The 22,268-nt window shown below is 42.9% G+C and overlaps 2 protein-coding genes across 32 annotated transcripts in view; one reads left to right on the top strand and one right to left on the bottom strand.

The window, feature by feature from the left end:
* Window positions 1–57: 57 nt before the first annotated feature.
* On the top strand, window positions 58–14,677 carry TMEM218 (transmembrane protein 218). Of its 21 annotated transcripts, none has more exons than XM_045370796.2 (6): window positions 58–99; window positions 1,120–1,178; window positions 8,909–8,984; window positions 9,390–9,586; window positions 10,390–10,492; window positions 13,954–14,677. In XM_045370796.2, the coding sequence occupies exons 4-6, from the start codon at window positions 9,477–9,479 to the stop codon at window positions 14,086–14,088; spliced, it is 348 nt and encodes a 115-aa protein (XP_045226731.1). In that variant the 5' UTR covers window positions 58–99; window positions 1,120–1,178; window positions 8,909–8,984; window positions 9,390–9,476; the 3' UTR covers window positions 14,089–14,677. The 21 variants fall into 21 exon arrangements, with proteins under 21 accessions (XP_045226731.1, XP_073871673.1, XP_015291393.1 ...); XM_074015572.1 differs by lacking the exon at window positions 1,120–1,178 and adding an exon at window positions 10,191–10,268 and having other exon boundaries at window positions 58–132; XM_015435907.3 differs by having other exon boundaries at window positions 58–132; window positions 9,404–9,586.
* Window positions 14,678–18,382: 3,705 nt separating this feature from the next.
* Window positions 18,383–22,268, bottom strand: part of SLC37A2 (solute carrier family 37 member 2) — a 28,674-nt gene continuing 24,788 nt past the window's right edge. For 7 of the 11 annotated variants that reach the window (XR_012423866.1, XR_012423867.1, XR_012423865.1 and 4 more), the window contains one exon: window positions 18,383–22,059. Coding sequence is in view for 4 of the 11 variants with exons in the window: in XM_074015552.1 (XP_073871653.1) it covers window positions 22,044–22,059 (16 nt within the window). In the remaining 7 variants the exon portion in view is untranslated. The remainder of the gene's footprint in view (window positions 22,060–22,268) is intronic. The other 4 variants (XM_065529191.2, XM_005580046.5, XM_005580050.5 and 1 more) reach the window with 1 other exon arrangement.

Below are 22,268 nucleotides of genomic sequence, written 5' to 3'. Positions count from 1 at the left end.
CTGATTAGTGAATGTTAAATCACCTGAATGAAAGCCCACTTGTGATTCGCCCTAAGTAAACTGGAGCCCGGTGGGCTGGAACCGGCCGGAATCTGAGGTGTGAGTACTGCCTGGGTGGACAGTGGGATCCAGGTGAGGCGGGCAGAGGTGAGGAAAGCAGGGCGGCTGCGGAGAAGGGAGAAAAGTGGCGGGTCGGGCTGAGGTGGTTGGAAGAAGGCGTGGGCGGACGGCGGTGCACGGACCTCGCAGACCGCCCTTACCGCTGATCTGGCCCCAAGGCCCGGCTAATAAATACTTAATGTGAGGCAGAGAAGGAAGGGCTGTTCTGTGTTTCATACTCTTAAGAAAAGGAAGTGTCAGTGCCTGATTCAGATCTCTTATGATCAAGACCTTAATCCCTCTCCAGCTACTGGGAGGTGGCCAGGTGAACATTCTGAAGACGAGACATGGGGGGTATCGTTTTCCTGTCGCCAGTTTGAATCTGCAACAGAGTTGGGGAGAAGCTTAGAGTTCCAGTAGAGTGTTCCCAGGCTGCAGTGCTGTGAGATGCAGAGAGCGGAGAGACCGAGGCTCTGCAGCCGTTCCAACCCACAACACCGTCCAGGAGAGAGATGCAAGGACGAGACCTAGGTTTACTGATCCTCCTTTTCTATCAACGTGTTAAGAGCAGATGCTACATCGGTGGCATTTTGGGAGCTTGGCAACTGATTTTTTTCCCAGGCTTGCATTTTATCTCATTACAAAGGTAGAGGCGTTATTCTAATATTTTAAAATTCAAAAGATAGTGAAGTATTTAAAGTAGATACATAAAAGTGTGAAAGTAACCGCCCAGTTGTTTTTGAAGGGTTGGAAAACAGCTATAAAGCAAAGTGGAAAGAACTGTTCCAGAAGAGCACTTCACTCCTGTAACCCACTGTTTTCTGTTGCTTTCAAGGGCTTGAGTCAGTGTGAAAATCGGGGGATGGGTGAGATATCTCCCACCAGCAGCAGCACTTAGGCCACATTACCCTCTGAGGAATCCACATTTGTCTTAGGTAGTAAGTCATCTTATAGTGGCCGTTAGTATTCTCACTCATGATGATCAGCCTGGTGATGAGTACTGTGTTTTTAATCCATTAGGTTACCTGTGCAGGGATCAGTCAATTTATTCCTATTTTCTCTGACAGCTGGATGAAAGGGTATGTAGAAACAATCGTTAAATGAACACACACATCTAAAAGGTTTTGAACAAACTCTTTCCAGAGAAAAACCTCACAGCATTGAGCACAGAAGGAAAACATTGGCCTTGTAGTTGCTCTTGTCAGCTGCTGAACGGTTCAAATTTAAATTATTTTTTTCCACTCCAATCTACCTGCTTTCAATGCCACAGATATTAAGTAAATGGACTTACCCTTGAAATCAGGTTGGCCAAGCCATCACTTCTCCAAGAAGGTTTACTGATGGCGTGAACAGTAAATAAAAACACTTCCGTTTTAATATTTTATTGTATTGTACTCAATAACAATAATTTAGCCATTCTAATATGGGAAATTATCACAGATATTATCACATTGAAATAAGATGAAAATGACTAGATGTTCTCTCTTCCCCTATAGCAGCACTCTATACTATACCCAGCTCTTCTTTCTATGCTTTGTAAGAAAATGTATAGTTTGCTTATAAAATTGTGAGCTCCATTCTTAAAAGAGCTTGGGAATATTTATCTTATTTACTTTAAAGCCATACCATATGTAAACCAATGTCTCATGAACTCTTAAGCTACTAAGGGGGATTGAAGGGCAACATTTCTAATGGTGCCAGCCAGCTTCAACTACCATTTGCCCTCTATTCTAACTGTTAGAGTTGATCCAAGTCTTCTAGGTTATTTGTGTAATATCCAGAATAGCACAAATTAAATTTAAATAGTTGTTTTCTTAAGGGCAGTACCATCAGGTCAGACAACTAAGCTAGAAACTTGTGTCATTTCTAACACCTTCTCCCTTGACACAGCTAAGACTGGAGTTCAGACCCTCATCTCTTATCTGGAGAATTGCGTTTCTTAACTGATCACCCAATTCATATGCATTCTGCTGCCCATTACCTTTTTAAAAATTAAAAATTATCACAAAAAATTTAAAAACAGAAAATAGTACATTGGGTAGTATAATATCTATGTTTCACCAATCAGATTAATAAATATTAACATTTTGGCACACCCGTTCAAGTTTTTTATTTTAAAGAAATAAAACATCACAGATTTAGTTCAGATCTCTTTTATTTCCACTCCCAACACCATTCCCTTTCCTTCCTCCCTCTCCAGAGGCAAACAGTCTTTTGAAATTGTCATACATCATTTATGCCCATGTTTTTATACTTTTGCCGTATATATGTATGTCAGAAACAATACATATTACTGCTTAAATTGTATTTAATTTAAAAAATACAAGTAGTATCATACTGTGGGTTCCATTTTGCAACTTGTTTTTGTCACTCAACATTGTTTTTTTGATATATTCACATCAATACATACAGATCAATTTCGTTTTAAATATTCATTATGAATATATAATATTGTATCTGTTCCCTGATTGATAGACATTTAAATTTTTTCCTGATGTTTTGCTATTGTAAACAAAGCTGCAATAAACACCTTGTACATGTCTCTTTATGCAAGAACTTTCTAGAACAGTGGTTCCCCAAAGAGATGTTGCTGCCTGTTTTAGGGTGTTTTGGAATTTGTGAAGATGTATTTTGTTACTCTTTGATTGGAGGCACTACTGGGGTTTACAGATCAGGAATGAGGGATACTGGATGTTCTGTAATGTATGGGACAGTCCTCACAACGAAGAATTGTCCTGTATCCTGTGCAACTTTTGAGTATCCCACAAGATACTCATTTATAATTATCTGAGTCTAGAGCCGAACTCCAGTTTTTGTATAAACATAATGTATTTTTTGGCACAGTTTAATATAGTAAAATTTCCAGGAATGCAGCTCTAATGTAAATCAGAGGAAAATTATACTTATTTGTGGTTTGGAACTTTAACAAGAGTTGTTCATCACTCTAGCAAATCACATAACTGAAGGCAGCACAGCTCGTGGTATTTGAGTTGCCAGAACAACACACCTGCATAGTCTGCATTTGAAGCTTTTGCGTTTGTGGTGATTCTAAGTTTAGGTGCAAGCATCTGACTACTGTACTTCATTACGTATTCTAGTGTAGTCAGCCTGAACATTTGTATATTTAAACATAAGCTATTTCATTACAAATTACTTTCCATTTAAAATCGACTTCTGTATATCATACAGAGATCTAGTTTTATTATTTTCCTATTGGAGAATCATTTGTCCCAGCACTATCTATGAAGTTCTTTACCCACTGAATCATAAAGCCAGCTCTGTGCTTATAGGAAGTTCTCACAAATGCACGGATCTGTTTCTGGGTTCTTGATTTTATACCACTGGGCCATGTGTCTTTGTGCCACTATCACACTGTTTTAATTACTTTGGTTTTTTAATGTGTCTTGCGGCAGTTGGTAACAAGAAAGGCAAGTTGCCATCCTAGTTCTCAAAATTGTTTTGGCTATTCTTGGGTTTTTGCTCTTCCATATGAATTTAGGATCTGTTTTCAAGTTCCACAAAAAATTGTTTTTAGACGTTGGTTAGAATTGCATTGAATTTATAGGTTAAGGAAAATTGAGATTTTTTAATTGAACCATCCCATCCAGGAACACAGGTTATTTCTCTGTTCAGGTCTGCTTTATTTCTCTACCCAGGTCTTTACTGTTCAGGTCTGCTTTATTTCTCTAATCAGGTCTCTCTCTCTCTCTTTTTTTTTTTTGTCTTTGAATAAAGTTTTATAATTTTAGCTATACAAATCTTACTCATCTTTTGTTATAGTCATATTTATACAGATATACATATACATCTTTTGTTATAGTCATATTTATACAGATATACATATACATATCCACATCTTTTTGTTATGAAAGTTTCAAATATATTCAGATGTATAGAAAATTCCAGGATAGCAAACATCTACATACTCATCACCCAGCTTCAACAACTAGCTCATGACCAGTCGTGTTTTATGCCAGCCCCTTCACCTTCTCTCACTCAGATAATAGAAAGCTCCCAGAAACCCTTTTCTGTTATCTGTAATGTGCTACATGTGTGTATGCATATATCTTTATCATACTCTTTTAACAACATAATAATAGCATATTTTTCAATAATGTTTTTTCACTGAAAATACAAACAGTAATTTCCTAATACTATCAATTATCTGGATATTCTTCAGATTTCCCCAATCATTTCATAAAAGGTTTTTGCAATGCTTTGTTTGAATCAGGACCAAATAAGGGTCCGTATACTACACTTGGCTGACACATCTCTTGATATTCTTTCTGTAAAGTAAACATTTTAGTGAAGGGTAATACACATACAGAAAAGTATATAAATCCTAAGTGCATGGTTAGATACAACATCACCGTATGAATAAAGCCAGGTGACCAAAACCCAGATCAAGAAACAGAATTTTATCAGCATCTCATTGAACCCCCTACAGTCACTATGTTTCACAAGCCAACCAAACCCCTGACCTCTAGCGCCTAAAATTAGTTTGACCTGTTTTTGAACATTATATAAATGGAATCATATACTATGAACTCTTTAGCCTCTAGCTTTTTTTTCATTCAATATTTGTGAAATTCATCCACATTGTTGAGTATAGTTATAGTGTGTTCTTTCTCATTGCTTTATACTATTCTCATTGCTTTATACTACATAATGCTTTATATACTATATGAATGAATAGATTGTAGAGTACTATATCCACTCTATTGGTAGATATTTGGATTGTTTAATGTTTTAGCTATTTCAGGTAGGGCTGCAATCTTTGTTTTGAACTTAGGTGTGCATTTCTGTTGGGAATACATCTAAGAATAGAAGAGCTGGATGTAGGGTGCATTTATATTTAGCTTTATTAGATACTTCCAATAGTCTCCAAAGCAGTGGTTAACAAATTACGGCCCTTGCCAGCCGTATATGAAGGTTCCAGTTACTCCACATCTTTGTCAACACTTGGTGTTGTCTGTCGTTTCATGTTAGCCATTCTGGTGGGTATATGAAGCTACTGAATTTGGTTTTCATTTGCAATTTCTGGATGACTAATGAAGTTGAGCACCTTTTTACATATTTATTCTCATTCAGGTATCCTCTTTCTCAAGTGTTTATTCTTTTTTATCTGCTTGATCTATCAGTTTCTGAGACATATTTAAAATCTCTCACTAAATTAGTGGTTTTATCCATTTATTATAGTACTTCTGTCAGTTTTGGCTTTATATATTTGGAGGTTTTGTTGTTAGGTTCACATTTGTTTCAAGTTGTATCTTTTTACTGAATTGTTCCTTTTGTGACTGTTCTTATTATTTTTCAGAGCTTTACATCTATTTTGCTTGGTACTAATATTACTTCAGTAGCTTTTATTTTGTTTCGCTTGTTTTTTTTTCAACTGTGGCTTAAAACAAAAACAAAAACAAAAAAACATAAAATTTCCTGTCTTAACCATTTTTAAGAGTACAGATCAGCAGTGTTAAGTATATTCACGGTGTTGTGAAACAGAGCTCCAGAACGTTTTCATCTTGCAAAACTGAAACTCTATACTCATTGATGATCTCCCTATTCCCTCCTTCCCTGGTTTTTGTCTTGTTAATATTTGCTTTGCATGTCTTTCTCAATCTCTTTATTTTCAGCCTCTCATTATACTTTCTGTAGAACTTTTGTACACAGCTATTTTTAAAAAGAAAAATCTAAGAGAATTTCTTTTAGTAGCCAAATATGATGTTTCCTTGTACTACGATTACTGCTGTATTTGGGCTCATTTTTACAATCTTATTTTGTATTTTCCATTTTCCTTGCTTATTCTTTGTTCTGCCACCTACCTCACTACCACTGACCCTTGCCCCACTTTCTGTTTTCTTTACTTTTTTTTCACTTTACTAGTATAGAAGCTATTTTTTCTATTTCTGTTGCTTGCTGTTTACCTATGTTTTTTTAAACTTGTGTACTTAGCTTAAAAAACATATACCTCCTCCAAAACAAAATAACTGTAGAATGCTTTAACTTTGAACTATCTTTTTCCATCTACCAAATAACTGTTGAGTAATATTTAGTTCTTTCTGACTTTTAACCCCTCAAAAATTGTCATTATTACAGAACTCTTTACTGTCAATATTTCTTAGTATTTTTCTCACCAATCTTCCTACATCTCATACCTCCTTTCTTGGTTCATTTTCCTTCTTGCTGAAATATGTCTCTGAGTAGCTCTTCCACTGAGGATCCACGAGAGATGAACTACATTTCACCCTTTGTATGTCTGAAAACATCTTTATTTTACACTTACTCTTGAGGGAGTCTTACATGCCAGCCTGTGGGTTTAGTTTTGTCTCTGCTGGGATCCAGTGGGTTCTCACTTTTAGTCTAGTTTTCATGTTAGTCTTTCTATTTGGGATTCCCGTATCACACTGGTAGTATTGAATCTCACACATGGATATGATGTGGGGTGGGGAATCAGATTTCTCTTGGGCTGTTGTTTTTTGACCTGTGGCCTGAAGCACTCAGCCAGCTTTCCTCCAGCTAAGTCAGTAGCAAATTTTTTAGACCCTATTTCAAGAGCTGGTCAGCCCTGTGAGGGCCCAGCTTTCTGCCTTGTTCCCATTGCGAGTTCTTTGCCATCGTGGGCTTGAGACCTTATCTGCCTTGAAGAGAATCACCCTGAAGGTCTGTATCAGGCAACAGTACCCCCATAGACTTTTAGGCTCAGCTCAGGCCTTGAGTTACATTTTTTTTATAGCACTTAATGATTTTTCTTTATTGTTTTCAAGCTCTGCTGTGTACTAAATTCTTCTTGTTCCATTTTACTGAACATTTCTGTGTTTGCTGTTGTATGAGGCACTTCCCTTGTTAACTTCCGTCCAGCATATTGACCAGAGGTTACAGTCATCTTTCTAAAACTCCGTATGATCCTTTCACTCCCTCACCTGATGTTTGTGGACTTGTTAGCACTGTGTCATTTATTCCTCCCACAGATACTTGTCGTGTATAATCTCTGTGCTAAGAACTGGGGTTACCACAGTGAGAAAGATACCAGGTCTCTGCCTTCGTGGAGTTTACTATTCTAGTTGGAGAGACAGAAAATAAACTTGTAAACAAATAAATGAAAATATTAACTAGTTCTGTGAAAAGTGCTCTGAAGGAAATAGAGTGATGGAGAGTCAGTGTTTGAGGGTTACTTTAGAGAAGACACTCAGGGAACACCTCACTGAGGAGTGACATTTAAGCAGAAATCAGAAGGCTGAGGAAAGCCAGTCCTACAAATAGTAGCAGGCGTGCTTCGGGTTGAGAGTTAGTTCCAGGCATTGGAAACAGCAAGTACAAAGACCCAGAGATGGGGAAACCCTGGGCGTGTTAGAGTGACTGAGATGGTGCCCATGTGGCCCTAATGGGGGCAGACTGCTCCCCAGAGAAGTTAGGCATGCAGGTGGGCCCCAGGTCCCATCTCCCCTCACTCTGATTCTTTCTTAAACGTGCCTGTGCGGAGTACTTCCTTTGTAAAGCCCCTCTCACTATTGCCGTTCCCACTGCACTTCGCTTTTACCATCACTCAGAATGTAATATGGACACTTGTTTTCAGGACAGTGTTCTCCAATAGACCTTGAGCTTCTGTCAGAAGATACCTTATTCACCTTTGGCATCCCCAGCTTATAGCGCAGTGCTTTACATGGCAGGCACATCATAAATGTTGATTCAATAAATGTATTTTTTTAGCAGTTCATACTTAGACCCTCCTTTCCCATAACTTTATAACTTCTCATAGCTACTGTTTTCGTGGTGTGTAAGCCATGAGGGTAAAGAAAACCAGCAACCTTGAGGAGTGTGTTTGCTTAAGACTTGTCTCCGATGCTGAAAAGGAAAGCCAGGGGGGGCAGTGCGGTGTGCTGTTCCTCTGCTGTGAGTCGAATGGTGCTCCCCAAAAATATATGTCTACATCCTCACCCCTGGAATCTGTGACTGTGACCTCGTTTGACAAAAGGGTCTTTGCAGATTTAATTAAGTTAAGCATCTCAAGATAATACTAGATTATTTGTACAGACCCTAAATCCAATGACAAGTACCCTTACAGGAGACAGAAAGGTGAAGACAGACACAGCAGAATGCCATGGGAAGATGGAGGCAGAGACTGGTGGTGTGAGTTAAAAGCCAATGAACGGTACCTGGAGCTACCAGAAGTTGGAAGAGGCAGGGAAGGATTCTCCCCTAGAGCAGCCATCCCCAATCTTTTTGGCACCAGGGACTGGTTCCATGGAAGACAGTTTTTCCACAGGCGGATGCAGGGCGATGGTTTCAGGATGAAACTGTTCCACCTCAGATCTTCAGGCATTAGATTTTCCTAAGGAACCTGCAACCTAGATGCTTCGCACATGAAGTTCACAATAGGGTTCGTCCTCCTATGAGAACCTAATGCCGCCACTGATATGACAGGAGGCGAAGCTTAGGCAGTAATGCTGGCTTGCCTGCTGCTCACCTCCTGCTGTGCAGCCCAGTTCCTAAAAGGCCATGGGCCAGTGCCAGTCCATGGCCCAGGGGTTGGGGACCCCTGCCCTAGAGCCTTTGGAGGGAGTACAGCCCTGCTGACACCTTTATTTTGGATTGCTGGCCTCTAGAACTGTGAGAAAACAAATTTCTATTTTGAGCCGCTAATTAGGAAACTAATAGGTACCCCATCGCGCTTATATTTCACCCATCTGTAACATGGCTATAGTCATACTTTTCTCAGAAGCTTCACGCTGGGATTGAATGAGATATGTTTGCATGGCACTTAGCACACATAAATGTTCAAAAATAGTGATGGCTGTTCCTCTTGTTTAAGGACTGAGAGTTTTCGTCCTCTTGAATAAGAACTCGACAATAGACTGAGAACTTACTGTCTTGTGATCGATTGCCTGGTGAGTCAAAGCTCACACCTGAGAGCTTCAACTTCTGCTTTGGCCCTGGAGTTCCTTCCCATGCCCCGGTGTCTTCTAACAGTTCTTAGGGTTTTGTATCAAGAGAGGGTTCCGTTTTCTCCCGTGGGCTGGGGTAAGAGGTCAAAGTAGAACTCAGGTACCGAATTTGAAGGGAAACCCTCAGAAAGACCTTCTGAGTGCAGAGCAGAAAACACGCCTCTCGGTCCCCGCCAAAGAGAAAGGCTTTGGCTTCTACATTTCCAGTTTCCATTAAGGGACTCTGGGCCTGGACATTTCTGAAAATTAATGACCTGTACTGAGTAATCCTCCTAACACACTGATCATCAGAAAATTCCCTGTACTGAGTTTAGGCTTTCTGTATTTGTCTGAATGCCTTCATGGGAGTGTGTGGCAGGAAGGCGGCGCTGGAGCACAGAGGACACTTGATCGTGCGGCGCGCAGGGCGGGGGGCCGCCGCTGCCTCCCGGCGGGATGGCTGGCACTGTGCTGGGAGTCGGTGCGGGCGTGTTCATCTTAGCCCTGCTGTGGGTGTCAGTGCTGCTGCTGTGTGTGCTGCTGTCCAGGGCCTCCGGGGCGGCGAGGTAAGGCATTCTTTCCAGCTGGGAGTCCCAGGTAAAGCAATTAGAGGCAAAATCGCTGATGCTCATTAAACATTTAGAATTTAAGAGATCAGTTTTGTAATTACTGGCAGTTTGAATGAGTTGCATTTTAACCTCTTTTTATAAGCACGAACTGTGTTATTTATGCTTGGAAGCCAAGATGGGAGAAGGAAGCGGTGTTCTTGAGTTCTAACTGTGGCAGGAAATTCTGCTTTCACTGCTGATTGAATTTCTGGAGGTCGCACGTGTGTGTGTTTATGAATTGTTCAGATTTATGGCAGAGGCTTGGTCCCGTCCCCGAGGCTCTAGCCCTGGACCCAGGAAAACTAAAGCAACATGTGATGAGTTGGGCCTGCTTGCTATATCACGCGTTGCCTTCAGAACAGGGTTAGGCCATAAACCGACTCTGAAAAAACTGTAGAGTTGCACCAAGATAGTGTTAGTATGAAGCAGAGAGTTGTAGAATTTTCTAAAGTATTCTGTTCTAAAAACAACAGAAGTGGAGGTGGAGAGGGGATGCTTTGGTTTTTCTCGATTATGACTTTGGGCAGAAGTAAAAATAAAAACTACCCATTTCCGTTCCTAGGAATTGGGAATTACCAAGAATAAACGGGAATGCACCTAGCTGGTGCCTGTCTAGGAAGAAGGACTTTGGGATGAAGAGGTTATTGACAGCAGGTCTCTGGAACATAGAATATTGGCTCCAAGGAAGAGTCTTTCCAGACCTAACTGATCAGAGAAAAAACTGTAAACAGTGCTTTTAATATATGTCTTTTTGACCCCAGGTTCTCTGTCATTTTTTTATTCTTCGGTGCTGTGATCATCACGTCAGTTCTGTTGCTTTTCCCACGAGCTGGTGAATTCCCAGCCCCGGAGGTGGAAGTTAAGGTAAAGCTGTTGGTTTTGTTTTGCCTCCTGAGCTGTAACTCTTGTTTCTCTTCATCTGTATGTCCATCCTGCCCTCGATGTTCTCTGACACCGGGTTTCCCAAGATGTCAGAATTGTAAAGTTCAACCAATGGTAGGGAACGTTCAGAGAGAGTTTTAAGTTTCCCTGCCCCTTCACTCAGGAAAATAATCTTACTCTGAATTCCACCTCTAAGCCCACCAGGCAGTTATTTGCCTGATTTGGTCTCATCTCCAGTTTGCATCAAGTTGAAAACAGCCTGTGGGAAAGCCACATCGTACCATGCGGACAGAAAAAAAAAGAAAATGAAATAAGGATAGTCACAGGCCTGCACCCGAGGTGGAAGGGTTCCCATTCCTGGCAGCCTGGGCTCCTAACCGCAGATCCTGAACTGAAACTGATGTGGTGCCCTGAGGGTGCTGAGGACATGCTTCTCCAACTGCATGTGCTAGAATCTACCCAACGGTCTTCTGGGAGTTCTTTGGTCCTCATGCCTGGGACCATACCTGCCAGCACCCACGTCTTTAAATGGATTTTTATCATCTCTCTCAGAGTCCTTCTCTGGAGTTCTTTACCATGGCATTGCCATGCCTGGCTGGTCTCAGACCCATGGGATCTTGACAATGGCATTGACCTCTTCTGTCCCACTACTCCTTCTCACAGCTTTCCTCTTAACCTTCATTTTGATGTTTTAAGTGATAGGCATGAAAATAGCTAAAATTCTTTAAGGGATTTCTGTGTGCCAGGTCCTGTGCCAAACACTTTGTTTGCATTGTCTCATTTAAACCTCAGGACAGCCCTAAGTAGTATGACATAGGTACCATTATTATCCCCATTTTGTAGGTAAGAACACTGAGTCTGTCAGAGGTTAAGGTAACTTGCCCAAGGCCACATAGCAAGAGGCAGAACAAGGATTCAAGCTGAGGTCCGTCTTCAAAATCTTCATCGTTGAGAACTTAACAGAATATCCAGGGCAGTCCCAGAGAGCTCATGGGTTAGCATTTTGACACTAGACAACAACAGTATACAAGAATATACGTGTAACTTTTGAACTAAAATTGACACTCTAGGATTAACTATGGCAAGAGGAAGGAAATTAAACTCCAAGGGAAATAGTACTTACCACACGCAATTAAGGAATTATTTCCATTGATGCCAGTTTGTTGTCAGTATTTGGAAAATACTCTGGAGGTCTGAGTACCACATGTGTGAGCCGGGGCAAATTCCCACCTCACTTATCTTTTTTTTTTTTTTTTTGAGAGAGAGTCTCGCTCTGTCAGCCAGGCTGGAATGCAGTGGCACGATCTCAGCACACTGCAACCTCCGTCTCCTGGGCTCAAGCAATTCTCCTGCCTCAGCCTCCTGAGTAGCTGTGATTATAGGCATGTGCCACCACACCCAGCTAATTTTTTTATTTTTAGTAGAGATAGGGTTTCACCATGTTGGCCAGGCTGGTCTCGAACTGACCTCAGATCACTCAGCCTCAGCCTCCCAAAGTGCTGGGATTACAGATGTGAGCCACTGAATCCGGTCGCTTTCCTTGTCTTTTAAGGGGGAGAGTGATATAGGCTGCCACATTTTTGGATGCTGCAGATATAAACATTGGGAGAAGGGCACAGAGCAAACACATTTTTGAAATCAATCCCTCTATTCTCTGTCATATGAGTTTCAGACCCAGGAGGCAAGAATGGGGTTTGAGCAAAATACTTTTGTCAGCATGGCCGACAGAATTGGAGTTCTAATTTTCAGGTTTTGAGAGCTGGCCTTTGCAGCAGCCTGGCTCAATGCGGTATCAATAATACATGGCCTGGGCCTTCTGCACCCAGGGCCTGCTAATTGGCTAATTAAAAAGTGAAACGTGTCGAACGAGCAAACATGTGGCCCGCAAGAGACTTGTTCAGTACCGGAGCCAAGGTCAAAGTTATGTTAAAGCTGTTTTATCAAACTGACCTTTGTTGTAAGTTGACTGTTGGGGTAATCTCTGGAGCAGCTGAGGTGTCTTTGGATCTCGGTGATCCCACCAGGGCTTGGGTCTGAGAGGTGCTTTGCGTATGGCCGCTGTGTTAGTTTTCTATCGCTGCTGTAACAAATCGTGTGAACTAATGGCTCACAACACAGATGTATTATCTTACAGTTCTGTAGGTTAGAGTCCAAAATCAGTCTCATTGGGCTAAAACCAAGGGGTTGGCAGGGCAGCATTCCTTTCTGGAGGTTCTATTGGATAATCCACTTCCTTATCCTTTCCAGCTTCTAGAGGCTGCTCGTATTTCTTGGCTGACAGCCCCCTTGCTCTATCTTCAGAGCCAGTGACATCACACCTCACTGACGCTTCCATCCTCACCTCTCTTGCTCTGACCCTCTCTTCCACCTCCCTATTCAACTTAGAAGAATCCTTGTGATTACATTGGGTCCACCTGGATTGGATAATCCAGGTTATTCCCGCCTTTTTTAAGGGCAACTGATTGGCAATCTTAATTCTCCTTTAACATATAATCTAACTTATTCACAATTTCTGGGGATTAGGATGTGGATATCTTTGGGCCGTTATTCTGTCTACCATAATTGCCTTTCAGGTGTTTTGGATTCTCTCCTAGGTACTGGGATTTCAAACCTGTGAAGTCAGTCAGCCACTTGGTTGGTGGTGTTGCTCCATTAGGTCTGTAGATTAAATTGCTTTTTCCTGCTCAAATTTAAGCACCACCATTTGGATCTGGGGAGAGTGGAGCTCTGGAAGGGGACAGTGAACAAGTGGGTAGCGCCAACACCAATTACAGGGTTTTGTCAGCAAAGACCAACATCTTTGGGGCCTCAAGTGTAAGGCCAGGCAGCCCATTGTCTGCTTTGGGGCAAGTTACCTATCCTCTTAGTGTTTTAGTATCTCAGGTAAATTACCATTTTCCCTGCCCTGTGGCAAGGGACTCTCCCGCTGACAGCTTTAAAGTTAAGTCACCTTTCATTTTGAAAATGAACCCTCCTGAAATGGCAATGGATTGATGATTTTGGGGGTTGGGTCTTAGATACATGGGAGTTTATTATACTATTGCATTTTTATGTATGTTTAAAATTCTCTGTAATAAAATGTGTTTTAGCAACAACAAAAATGTGCCTTTCTAGGACCCAGCAAAAGCTTCTCATTAACTCTTTCAGATAATGGATTTCAGAATATAAAATAATTCATCCAGGGACTTCAAAGTGTCTACCAACCTCCTAGATTGAGCCATTTGTTCCCTGTACCTCATTGATCCCTTCTTGACCTGTGTCTTCTGCTCAGGGAGTTGAGGAAAAGACTCTTTTTTCTCCACGTACAGAGGAGACTCAGGGCAGGATGTTACTGGAAGTTACACTCATGAACTAACTCTTGGCCCACTCATCACAGAGTTCAGATTAACCCAGCCAGGGTGCCTAACTGGTAGTAATTTCATTTTGATGTTTTCTTTCTCCAGATTGTGGATGACTTTTTCATTGGCCGCTATGTCCTGCTGGCTTTTCTTAGCGCCATCTTCCTTGGAAGCCTCTTCTTGGTTTTAATCCATCATGTTCTGGAGCCCATCTATGCCAAACCACTGCGCTCCTACTGACCACTCTTCGTGAAAACGAAAACCTGTTCTCTCCTTCATTGTGATGACATCGATGAGCAGAAAGACACTATTCAAAGCCTTGACAGCCCTCCTGCCGTAAGACTGGAGGAGTGTCCGTCCATCACGAAGACAAATCTCCTGAGTCCTGGCTTCCAGAAACAGGATTGCCAAATTGTCCCTGTGGGGCTAGATTCTTACCAGCTTAAGAAGGATATTGCTATCTTCTTAGTACCCGGACCTTAGGATTTCCAACTGTTTTGAAAGAGAAATAGTAACAGTGATCTGCTTAGAGTGGATTTTCACTCAAGTCCTTAGTGAGTGGATTTTGGGGAAAGGAGCACATGGGCTTCTGGTTCTTTTTGATAATATATAAAATTCTTCATTATGAAGTTGCGGTCGTTTGCAAAGGAGAGGCATTCAAATTCGAAAGGTTATTTTAATGTGATAATTTGGAAGACTTACTCAAATGTTGGTCATTGACCACTCTGTGCATGTATTTCTGCAGAGCTCTATAAAGGCAATGAGTGTCACTTCCCTCTGCTCTAATAAAGCAATAAATAATAGCTAAAGGGCTGACTTTCACTTTGAACTCTTGACCATGGCTTTTTGAATCAAGTATCTTTAGGTTTCCTTGGGATTAGAGAAAAGGTATGGAAATATTGTCTTTTGTTGTTGTTGTTGTTGTTGTTGTTTGGTCTTGCCATGTATCTGTAGGTTTTTTTCTTCTATGATGTAGTGGGCTCTGTGTGCCTTATTTAATTATCATGAGTCCATTTTGGGGTGTCTTCTGTTTTCATCTTTGTAGCCCTTTCTCCAAAGCTAGTGAGGAAGGTATATTCTCAACATTAGATATAACTTTATACTTATCTCATCTCCGAGACCAAATGAAATTTGCATTAAATGGAGGGGCTCTGGTCAGGTTCCACTTTGGAAGTCTGATCCTGACTTCCCAGAGCCATTTGAAAAAGAGTCTTCTGGCTTAAAATTAAGAACCAAGAAAACAAGTTGGAAAGAGATCACTGATGGAGTACGTGCTCTATGCCAGTGGCACACTAATTCCTTTGAGGTTTAATTTATTTAATTTTTACAACAGTCTCATTTTTATCATCCCCACTTTAAAGTAGAAAAACCGGAAGCTTAAAGAGATCAACTGACTTGCCCAAGCTTCACCTGACAGCCAGTGTGCAAACCCAGGTGTGGCAGGCCCCAGGGCTTGTCTCGGAAAGAAAACACACGAGGCTTTGTGGAACTCTGAGAGCTTGAGGTAGGTTAAGGCCACTGTTCCTTCACTTTCTTTCCTCAGTCCTGTTTTCAGGGTAGAGAAGGTACCCAGTCCTGCCACCCCAGAGGCAACTAAGCTCTAAATTCCAAGAAGAAAGAACAGGTAACCATTGAGAGTCATGGGCTGGTGAGGGGCAGGTATAGTTATCCCTACATCGAACCATTTCCTTTATCCTACTTAGTTTGTAAAAACTTTGCAGATAAGGCTTTGTACAGAAAACTTCAAAGGGAATAGTTTCCTAATCTGGCCTAGGGCACACAGGTAAGAAAAGAAGAAACATCCTCTAAGCAGGTTGAGGGAGAGAAAAAAGAATGCGTAAGTCTTGAGGGAAGTGAGACAAGCTGGGATCCTCATGCTATTGTGTTACTCTGTGAGTCTCCCTGTAGCCCAAGTGGAAGCTTGGCTCCTAACAAACACAAGCTGCCAATTGTTGCCTTCTTCTGAGAGCCTTGCTAAAAAAGTAACTCTGGGAAAACTCTTATAGGTTCCTGACCATGAATCCACCTTTTTTATTCCCCCCAAAAGTTACTCAACTATTAGATCAATGGATAATAACTGTGAGGTTTTGGGTGACTATCTAGATGGAGGAAAGTATATTAAGGTTGGAAACTAAATTCTATCCTTAATACTACTGTTTTCTTTTTTTTTTTTTTTTTTTTTTGGCCTGATGTAAGTGACAGGCTTATATGTTAAAGATTGGCTTTAGGCAAAAAAGAAATACTCTGTGCAAAGTTTATTTCAGCTTGACTTGACCTACCGTCTACAGACCTGGAGTCTGTAATTACCAGCTGTGGTGAAATGAATGATAGATTTCTTTCTACCTGCATACTCAGTGCAGTTATGCAAAAAATCCCCACGGGGTTGGGATAAGACGTAGAAGGCTGAGAGGGCTCAAAATGAATTTCACTGAGAGTTTGGCATGGGATAACCCTATAGTCAATGTCTGTTATGGTATCCTGTATGCTCGTGGCCTTCTTGGAGACAGGGCTCAGAGGTCATTCCTTAAATACAGACAGAAGTCATCTTAGTGTTCAGAACCATTCTGCGATCAGTGGCCTTAGAGCATGTTCCCTCCTCCACTCTTCCCTACCCAGAGGGGATCCTGTGGTAGACTGGTGATCCCCACTGTTTAGAAGGTGGAGAGGGAGAGTAAATCTCGGTTTCTATATAAGAAAATAGGTGATTTCTTAGCTTCTTAAAATTGTATCCTGACAAAAGCTGAGTTAGCAGGACACCACCCTATCCCCACAATGGAAATCACAATGGGTAATTTGTTGATAAGTTCCTTAAATTTTTCACTTATAAAAATGGAAGTAAAGCTACCATTCTTTGTGTACAATGTAAATTTAATGTAAAACTGCATCAGAATTACCATAGCAATGTCCAGGTACTAGGGAGTACACAGCCATTCATTCTCGCATCCTGCTGTTCATTCAGCATGTAGCCTGTAGGGTGTAAAGCACTAGTCCTGGTGGAGTAAGCCCATCAGAGAACTAGGCTGTGAGGTGTCTAGACTGTCTTCCTCTCTCCATCCTGGAAGGAGGGCATCCAATTTATTTTTAAATGTTTTTATTCTAACATAAAGCAATCCATTTTTTGTTCTGTTATTTAACAGAAACTTTAGTATCAACTCTATTTCATGGTTGTTGCAGTTGAAGTGTTTCTGGTTTATTTTTTGCTCAATGTGTAAAGAAACCTGCTGTGATTATTTTACAGATGAGAAACAGGCAGAGAGGACAAGGGATTTAAAAAGTTTCACAGTTAATTAGAAGTGGGGCTCCAACTTGACATCAGGATTCCTGACATCTCATTTCTCAAATAGTTTAAAGATCACTTTTGGCTTTCAAGTAACTCCTTATTTTTACATTGGTTAATAGTGTTTCTTAGCTATTTTTACCTGACATTTTCCTAACACATACCCAAAAAGGTAAAAGTTTCATTAAAGGATTCTAATGATCATTTTTAGTAGAAATAACAAACATTCAATCATCATTCCTTTGCTTAAACCTTTAATATCTGGCTGTTACATAGAAATGAATTTCCAGATGTGAGAATCAGAACCGTATGGAAACGAATCTGGAAAAGTGTTGATTATCCTCATAGGAGCATAAGAACTCAGGATTGGAAGAGATTTTATAGTTCATAAAGTTCAACCTTTAATCTCTATTTCCATCCCAATACTTGGAAATAAGTCTAGGGTTCCACATGTCAAAATAACAATTTTTGTTACATTTAGCAAACATATGCTAGGCATTTTTCTGAGTGTGTTGTCAGTACTATGTCTTCCTCATATTGGCCCTATGAAGTAGGTACTCTTCATATCCCCATTTCACAGATGGGGAACAGGCACAGGGTGGTAAACAGGAGTCAGGATCCGAAGTCGGGCAGTTTGGCTCTAGAGTCTACGAGCCTGACTACTTTCTGTTACAGGGTGTCGCTCCATACGATAAACTCGAAGGAAAAGGAGGGGCAAGGGCAGGCAGTGAAAATCCACTTGATAGAAATACCAAGGAAAAGCGGCTGAGCCTGGTGGAAAAAGCAGAACCTTAGGAATTGTGCAGGAGTCTGGGGGAAAGCGTGAACAGGCACGCAGGCCTCAGAGAGAGCTTCACGCGTTAGCCCCGTGTTTCTGGCAGGTCTCTGCTGTTAGACTTTGGTTTTCCCCTTGCTCAGAGCTACTAAACAGCTGAGCTGCTAGTAGACTAGGGTTTCAAGTTTCAAGAACACGGCCACCTCTCTTGTAAGCACCATTCAGCTGGAAGGTTGAGACTGGGTTGGTTTTCAGAGGTGCCAGTGGCAGAATCAAAGCCACACACTAGGAATTTTTGTTTTGTTTTCTACTTGACCTCTGTCTCTAGCAGATTATTGGTGGTGACCGTTTATGCAAAAAAAAAAAAAAAAAATTCTGAGTCCCTATCCCCCCCGCAACCCCCGCTTCCCCGACCTTTTCTCAGTTTCCTGCCACCAAAGAAATGAGAGCTGGGATCGAAATCAGGCTCAGTGCCACAGACAGAATGAGAAAGTGTGTTTTTAATCATTTTCATCACATCATGCTGGGGATGATACAGTCTGTGCATTTAGTCCAAGTCCTGCCCTCGGAGAACTCTTGGGTGAGGTCGTCACACAGTAGCCCTTACGCTGTGCCTAACTGTTACGAGGCCAGCCCCTTCACTTGTTTTAAGCTTTGGGGATTTCTTTTGTTTGCTTGTGGTTATTTTCCTGCCTTTAAACTGGTCATACCCCAGTTTTACACTGGGAATATTATCAATTTCCTATCACTGTTGTAACATTGCCATAGACTTACTGGTTTCAAACAATTCACATTTATCGCTCCAGAGGTCAGAAACCAGAAATGGGTTTCAGGGGGTAAAGGAAAGGCTTTGGAGACTCGGGAGAACCCTTTTCCTTGCCTTTGCCACCTTCTAGAGGCCACCCCCATCCCCCTGGCTGGTGGACCCTTCCTCAGTCTTCAAGATAAGCAGAGCGGCATCTGCCTATCCCCATCACTCCTGCCTCCCTCTGATTCACACGGAGCCCTGATTCCGCTGGGTCCACCCCATCAGTCTTTCCATCTCAAGAGCCTTCATCACATATGCAAATATCTCATTTGTCATGTGAGGTAACATTCACTGGTTCTGGAAATTAGGATGTGGACATCTTGTGGGGGCACATTGTACCTACCACAGAATATAGGGCCCCTTCTGTAACTCTAAGCATGGCCTCCTTCCACCCCCATCGGCCACCCTCCCTACCTCCACACCTTTCAGTAGGAGGTCTGCTCCTTTGTTACGTCTCAGGATTCCCAACAGCAACTCTCCCACCCCCACTCAGACACCCAGGACGTGTTGAGTTCCTCCTGCCAGCCTCAGTCTTAGTTGTGGCCTCATGGTGTTAGGACCGACCAAGAGCTTCTTTCCCTTTCTTTTCTTTGCCTCTTGCCTCCTCCTCCTCCCCAAGCCACCCCACACACACTCGCCCAGCTTCCCAGTGGATCTCTAAGGGAGAAACGCAGAGAGTTATTGCTTTTTAATTACAAGTGCTATTGTAACATCTATAAGGAAGTACATTTTAAGCTTAATTGAGACCGAATGTGAAGTTAAATTAAATGAATAACTAATTAACGTAATGCTCCTGCATTGGCCCCGTGTGAGTGCTGAGACCCAGGGAGAAGGCAGGTACCAGGCCTCTGGTGAACAGGCTGTGCCCAGAGCTGCCCAAACAGGGCCAGCAACCTGGGACCTGGGAGATGGGTGCAGACAGGCAGATCTCAGGGCTGGGGTTCCGCCAACCTTCGGTATTTTTCCCAACTCCCTACCCACAGCCTAAGTCCTCATTTCTGAGGCCAGACCCTGAGCTCCCACAATGCCTTTTGCATGTATCTAGTGCTACACTTACCTGCCGGTAGGAGCCAATGCCATTTGTTTGGTTTTCAGTCTCTAAGGCCTAACATCGTAGGAGTTGGATAAGTATTCATGTTAACTTCCTCCCTCTTCCACTACCCCTCACTACCTTATCAAATGAATCATCCAAGTCCTGAGAATTCTGCCTTCATAAGGAAGAAGGACTCTTGCCGTTGCCCCCGGAATCGCCCTCCCGCCAGCCCTGTTCCTGCTGCATGGCTGGACTAATGAACAGCGTAGCTCTCACCTGGAGCCACTGTCGCCGTGTATTTTCCTACTTATCCCCTAACTAGACAAGTTCTCCAAGGGCAGGAGTGTGATGACGATGTTTGTCTCCCTTCATACCAATCCTATGAGGTAGGTAATGTCATCATTTTCCTGATGACGAAACAGGCTTAAAGTTAGTAAGCAGTGCAGCCGGCGAAGAGAAGACCTCGAGAGACCCATTCCTCTTCCCCTGCCCTCTGAAGAAGAAAGCAAGTTGAAAGTCTGAAAAGTCAAAAGGCGCCTGCTCCTGTCTCTCTTCTGGGAAGCAGGATGGAACCACAGCCCACCCTGGGCTGTATGATGGGATTGGGTCACCATCTAGTGGCTCATGTAAGCAACACAGCTTCTCCTTAAGCTCCTTAATTACAAGTGCTATTGGAGCATCTATAAGGAAGAACATTTTAAGCTTAATTGAGACCAAATGTGAAGTTAAATTAAATGAATAACTAATTTCATTTCATTCTCAATGTCAAAGAGCAGCGGAGAGCAGCTTTCGTGAATGCTGAACATAAGGCCAGAGTATAGCTCTTGCCCCTGTGGGCTCTGAGGACTTGGAAGTCCCTGGCTGACTCCTACGCTCAGAGCTGAAGTGACTGCAGGCAGGAGGAGCCTTCCCTGTTGGTTGCCACTGGCGCCTGTGCAGCCTGCTTCAGCGTGGAAGGGTGTGTATCTGGCTAATGCACCAGCCACCACATCCCAGGAAATGCAAGGCTTGTATCTTGTATGGCGCTCTAAGCTCTCAGTTTGCCCATACATCATCAGTGTCCTGAGCATCCCCCTCAGGAATGCCCACGGTCAGCAGCTTTAACCTACCCCCCTGGTGGTCCTGGGACCCCACTTCAGCAGCCCATGCGAGCCCCGCTCACTACTGAGCTAAGCCCCAACAAGGATGAGCATGGGTGCAGCAGGTCAAAGGGAATCTATTGGTGCCAATGGGCAACTTTAGGGTCAGATGGAGGTGCCAAGAGCTAGCCAGAAGACTGAGTGATCCAGGACTTGGGGTGGAAGGAGGATACAGAAAAGTGGAAAAGGGAGCGGCAGATGGCGCCAGGCGACCACACCTGCAGCAACTGCCTGAATGAACCATGCATGCCCTCACATCTTGCCAGTCTTGTCACCGCTGGCACTTGTGCTCAGGGCGTAAGTCCTTCTTGTGTCCATTGTCTACTCCATTCCTAGAGCAGAGCTGGCATACAGTAGGCACTCCTTGGCATTTCATTCTCAAAATACTTAATACACATACTGGTATTTTTAGTCATGCCAACTCCTCTTTCTACTCTCCCCACAGCACTGGCCCCCAGTCACCTTCCACTGAGGACATTACGGGGCCAGGATCAGAGTGAGGCAAGGGAGGCACTCAGGGCCGGCCTGTGCCCAAGAGGGAGTGCCCCCTCAAATTATGTACTGAAGGCAGCTCCCCTGCCTCGCCCGAGTGTTGGCCCTGGAGAAAGCAGTGATGGGCAGGTAAGGGAGCTATCAACAGGCCTAAATGGAGGGTAGAAGAGGGCCCAGCTTGGGGAAATGCACAGAGAAGACTGTTTCATGGATAGAGGGACAAAGAGAGGCTGGGCTCCTTTGACGGAGTGAGATGCCCACCTACAGATACAGGCAGATTACAGAGATTAAAATTTAACATGGGAAGGAGAGATGCACATTTTCCAGGCCTTGGCCTTGTGAAGCCTTCTGTCTTGGAATCTGAACAAGCAAGAGTCTGAGCATATCCTTCCCTTATCAAAATGGAGACACAACTCAGCCCCAGTCCCATGCCCTTTGCTTGTAGCTTCCAGAGCTCAGGCCCCTGAATCTTCTACTTCCTCATGCTTGGCAGTCCCCTTCCCATGGAGAATCTCTGTGTCCTTAGGCAGCCCTGGGTCTGGACTGGGCTGGCTGATGTTCAGTTAAGAGGGGTTGCCTCCCTTACTTGTGGAAGTTTTCATTGTCTTGCCCATGGGGAGCACACTGGGGACCCAACTGGGGCCTTCCATGCTGCTCTTCCAACTGGGGCCTCATATTTCTTTATACCTGCATGAAGAGGAAAGAGGGGCGGAAGAGAAAGTGAGACGACTTCATAAGCTCCTGCTGACTGGGGAGAGGAAAGACAGGGTCCCAGGGTCCCGTCGTCATTGCTTTCATCTCAGTTCTCTGTAATTAGACCTCTCAGGCAGGAAATATTAAGCCACATTAATACTTAAAACCTGGCCGGGCGCGGTGGCTCACGCCTGTAATCTCAG

Source organism: Macaca fascicularis, chromosome 14, assembly GCF_037993035.2.
Source record: "Macaca fascicularis isolate 582-1 chromosome 14, T2T-MFA8v1.1".
NCBI classification, from domain to species: domain Eukaryota; kingdom Metazoa; phylum Chordata; class Mammalia; order Primates; family Cercopithecidae; genus Macaca; species Macaca fascicularis.
The sequence above is the reverse complement of the archived record's forward strand: the minus strand, read 5'-3'. Positions and strand labels throughout refer to the sequence as shown.

What these genes read in the sequence shown, in the direction of transcription:
- TMEM218 (XM_074015572.1), top strand. Translation starts at nt 9,477, where the DNA reads ATGGCTGGCACTGTGCTGGGAGTCGGTGCGGGCGTGTTCATCTTAGCC. An exon ending in AGGGCCTCCGGGGCGGCGAG is followed by an intron (nt 9,587 to 10,190) that starts GTAAGGCATTCT and finishes TTCCGTTCCTAG; the next exon opens with GAATTGGGAATTACCAAGAA. An exon ending in CCCCGGAGGTGGAAGTTAAG is followed by an intron (nt 10,493 to 13,953) that starts GTAAAGCTGTTG and finishes TTCTTTCTCCAG; the next exon opens with ATTGTGGATGACTTTTTCAT.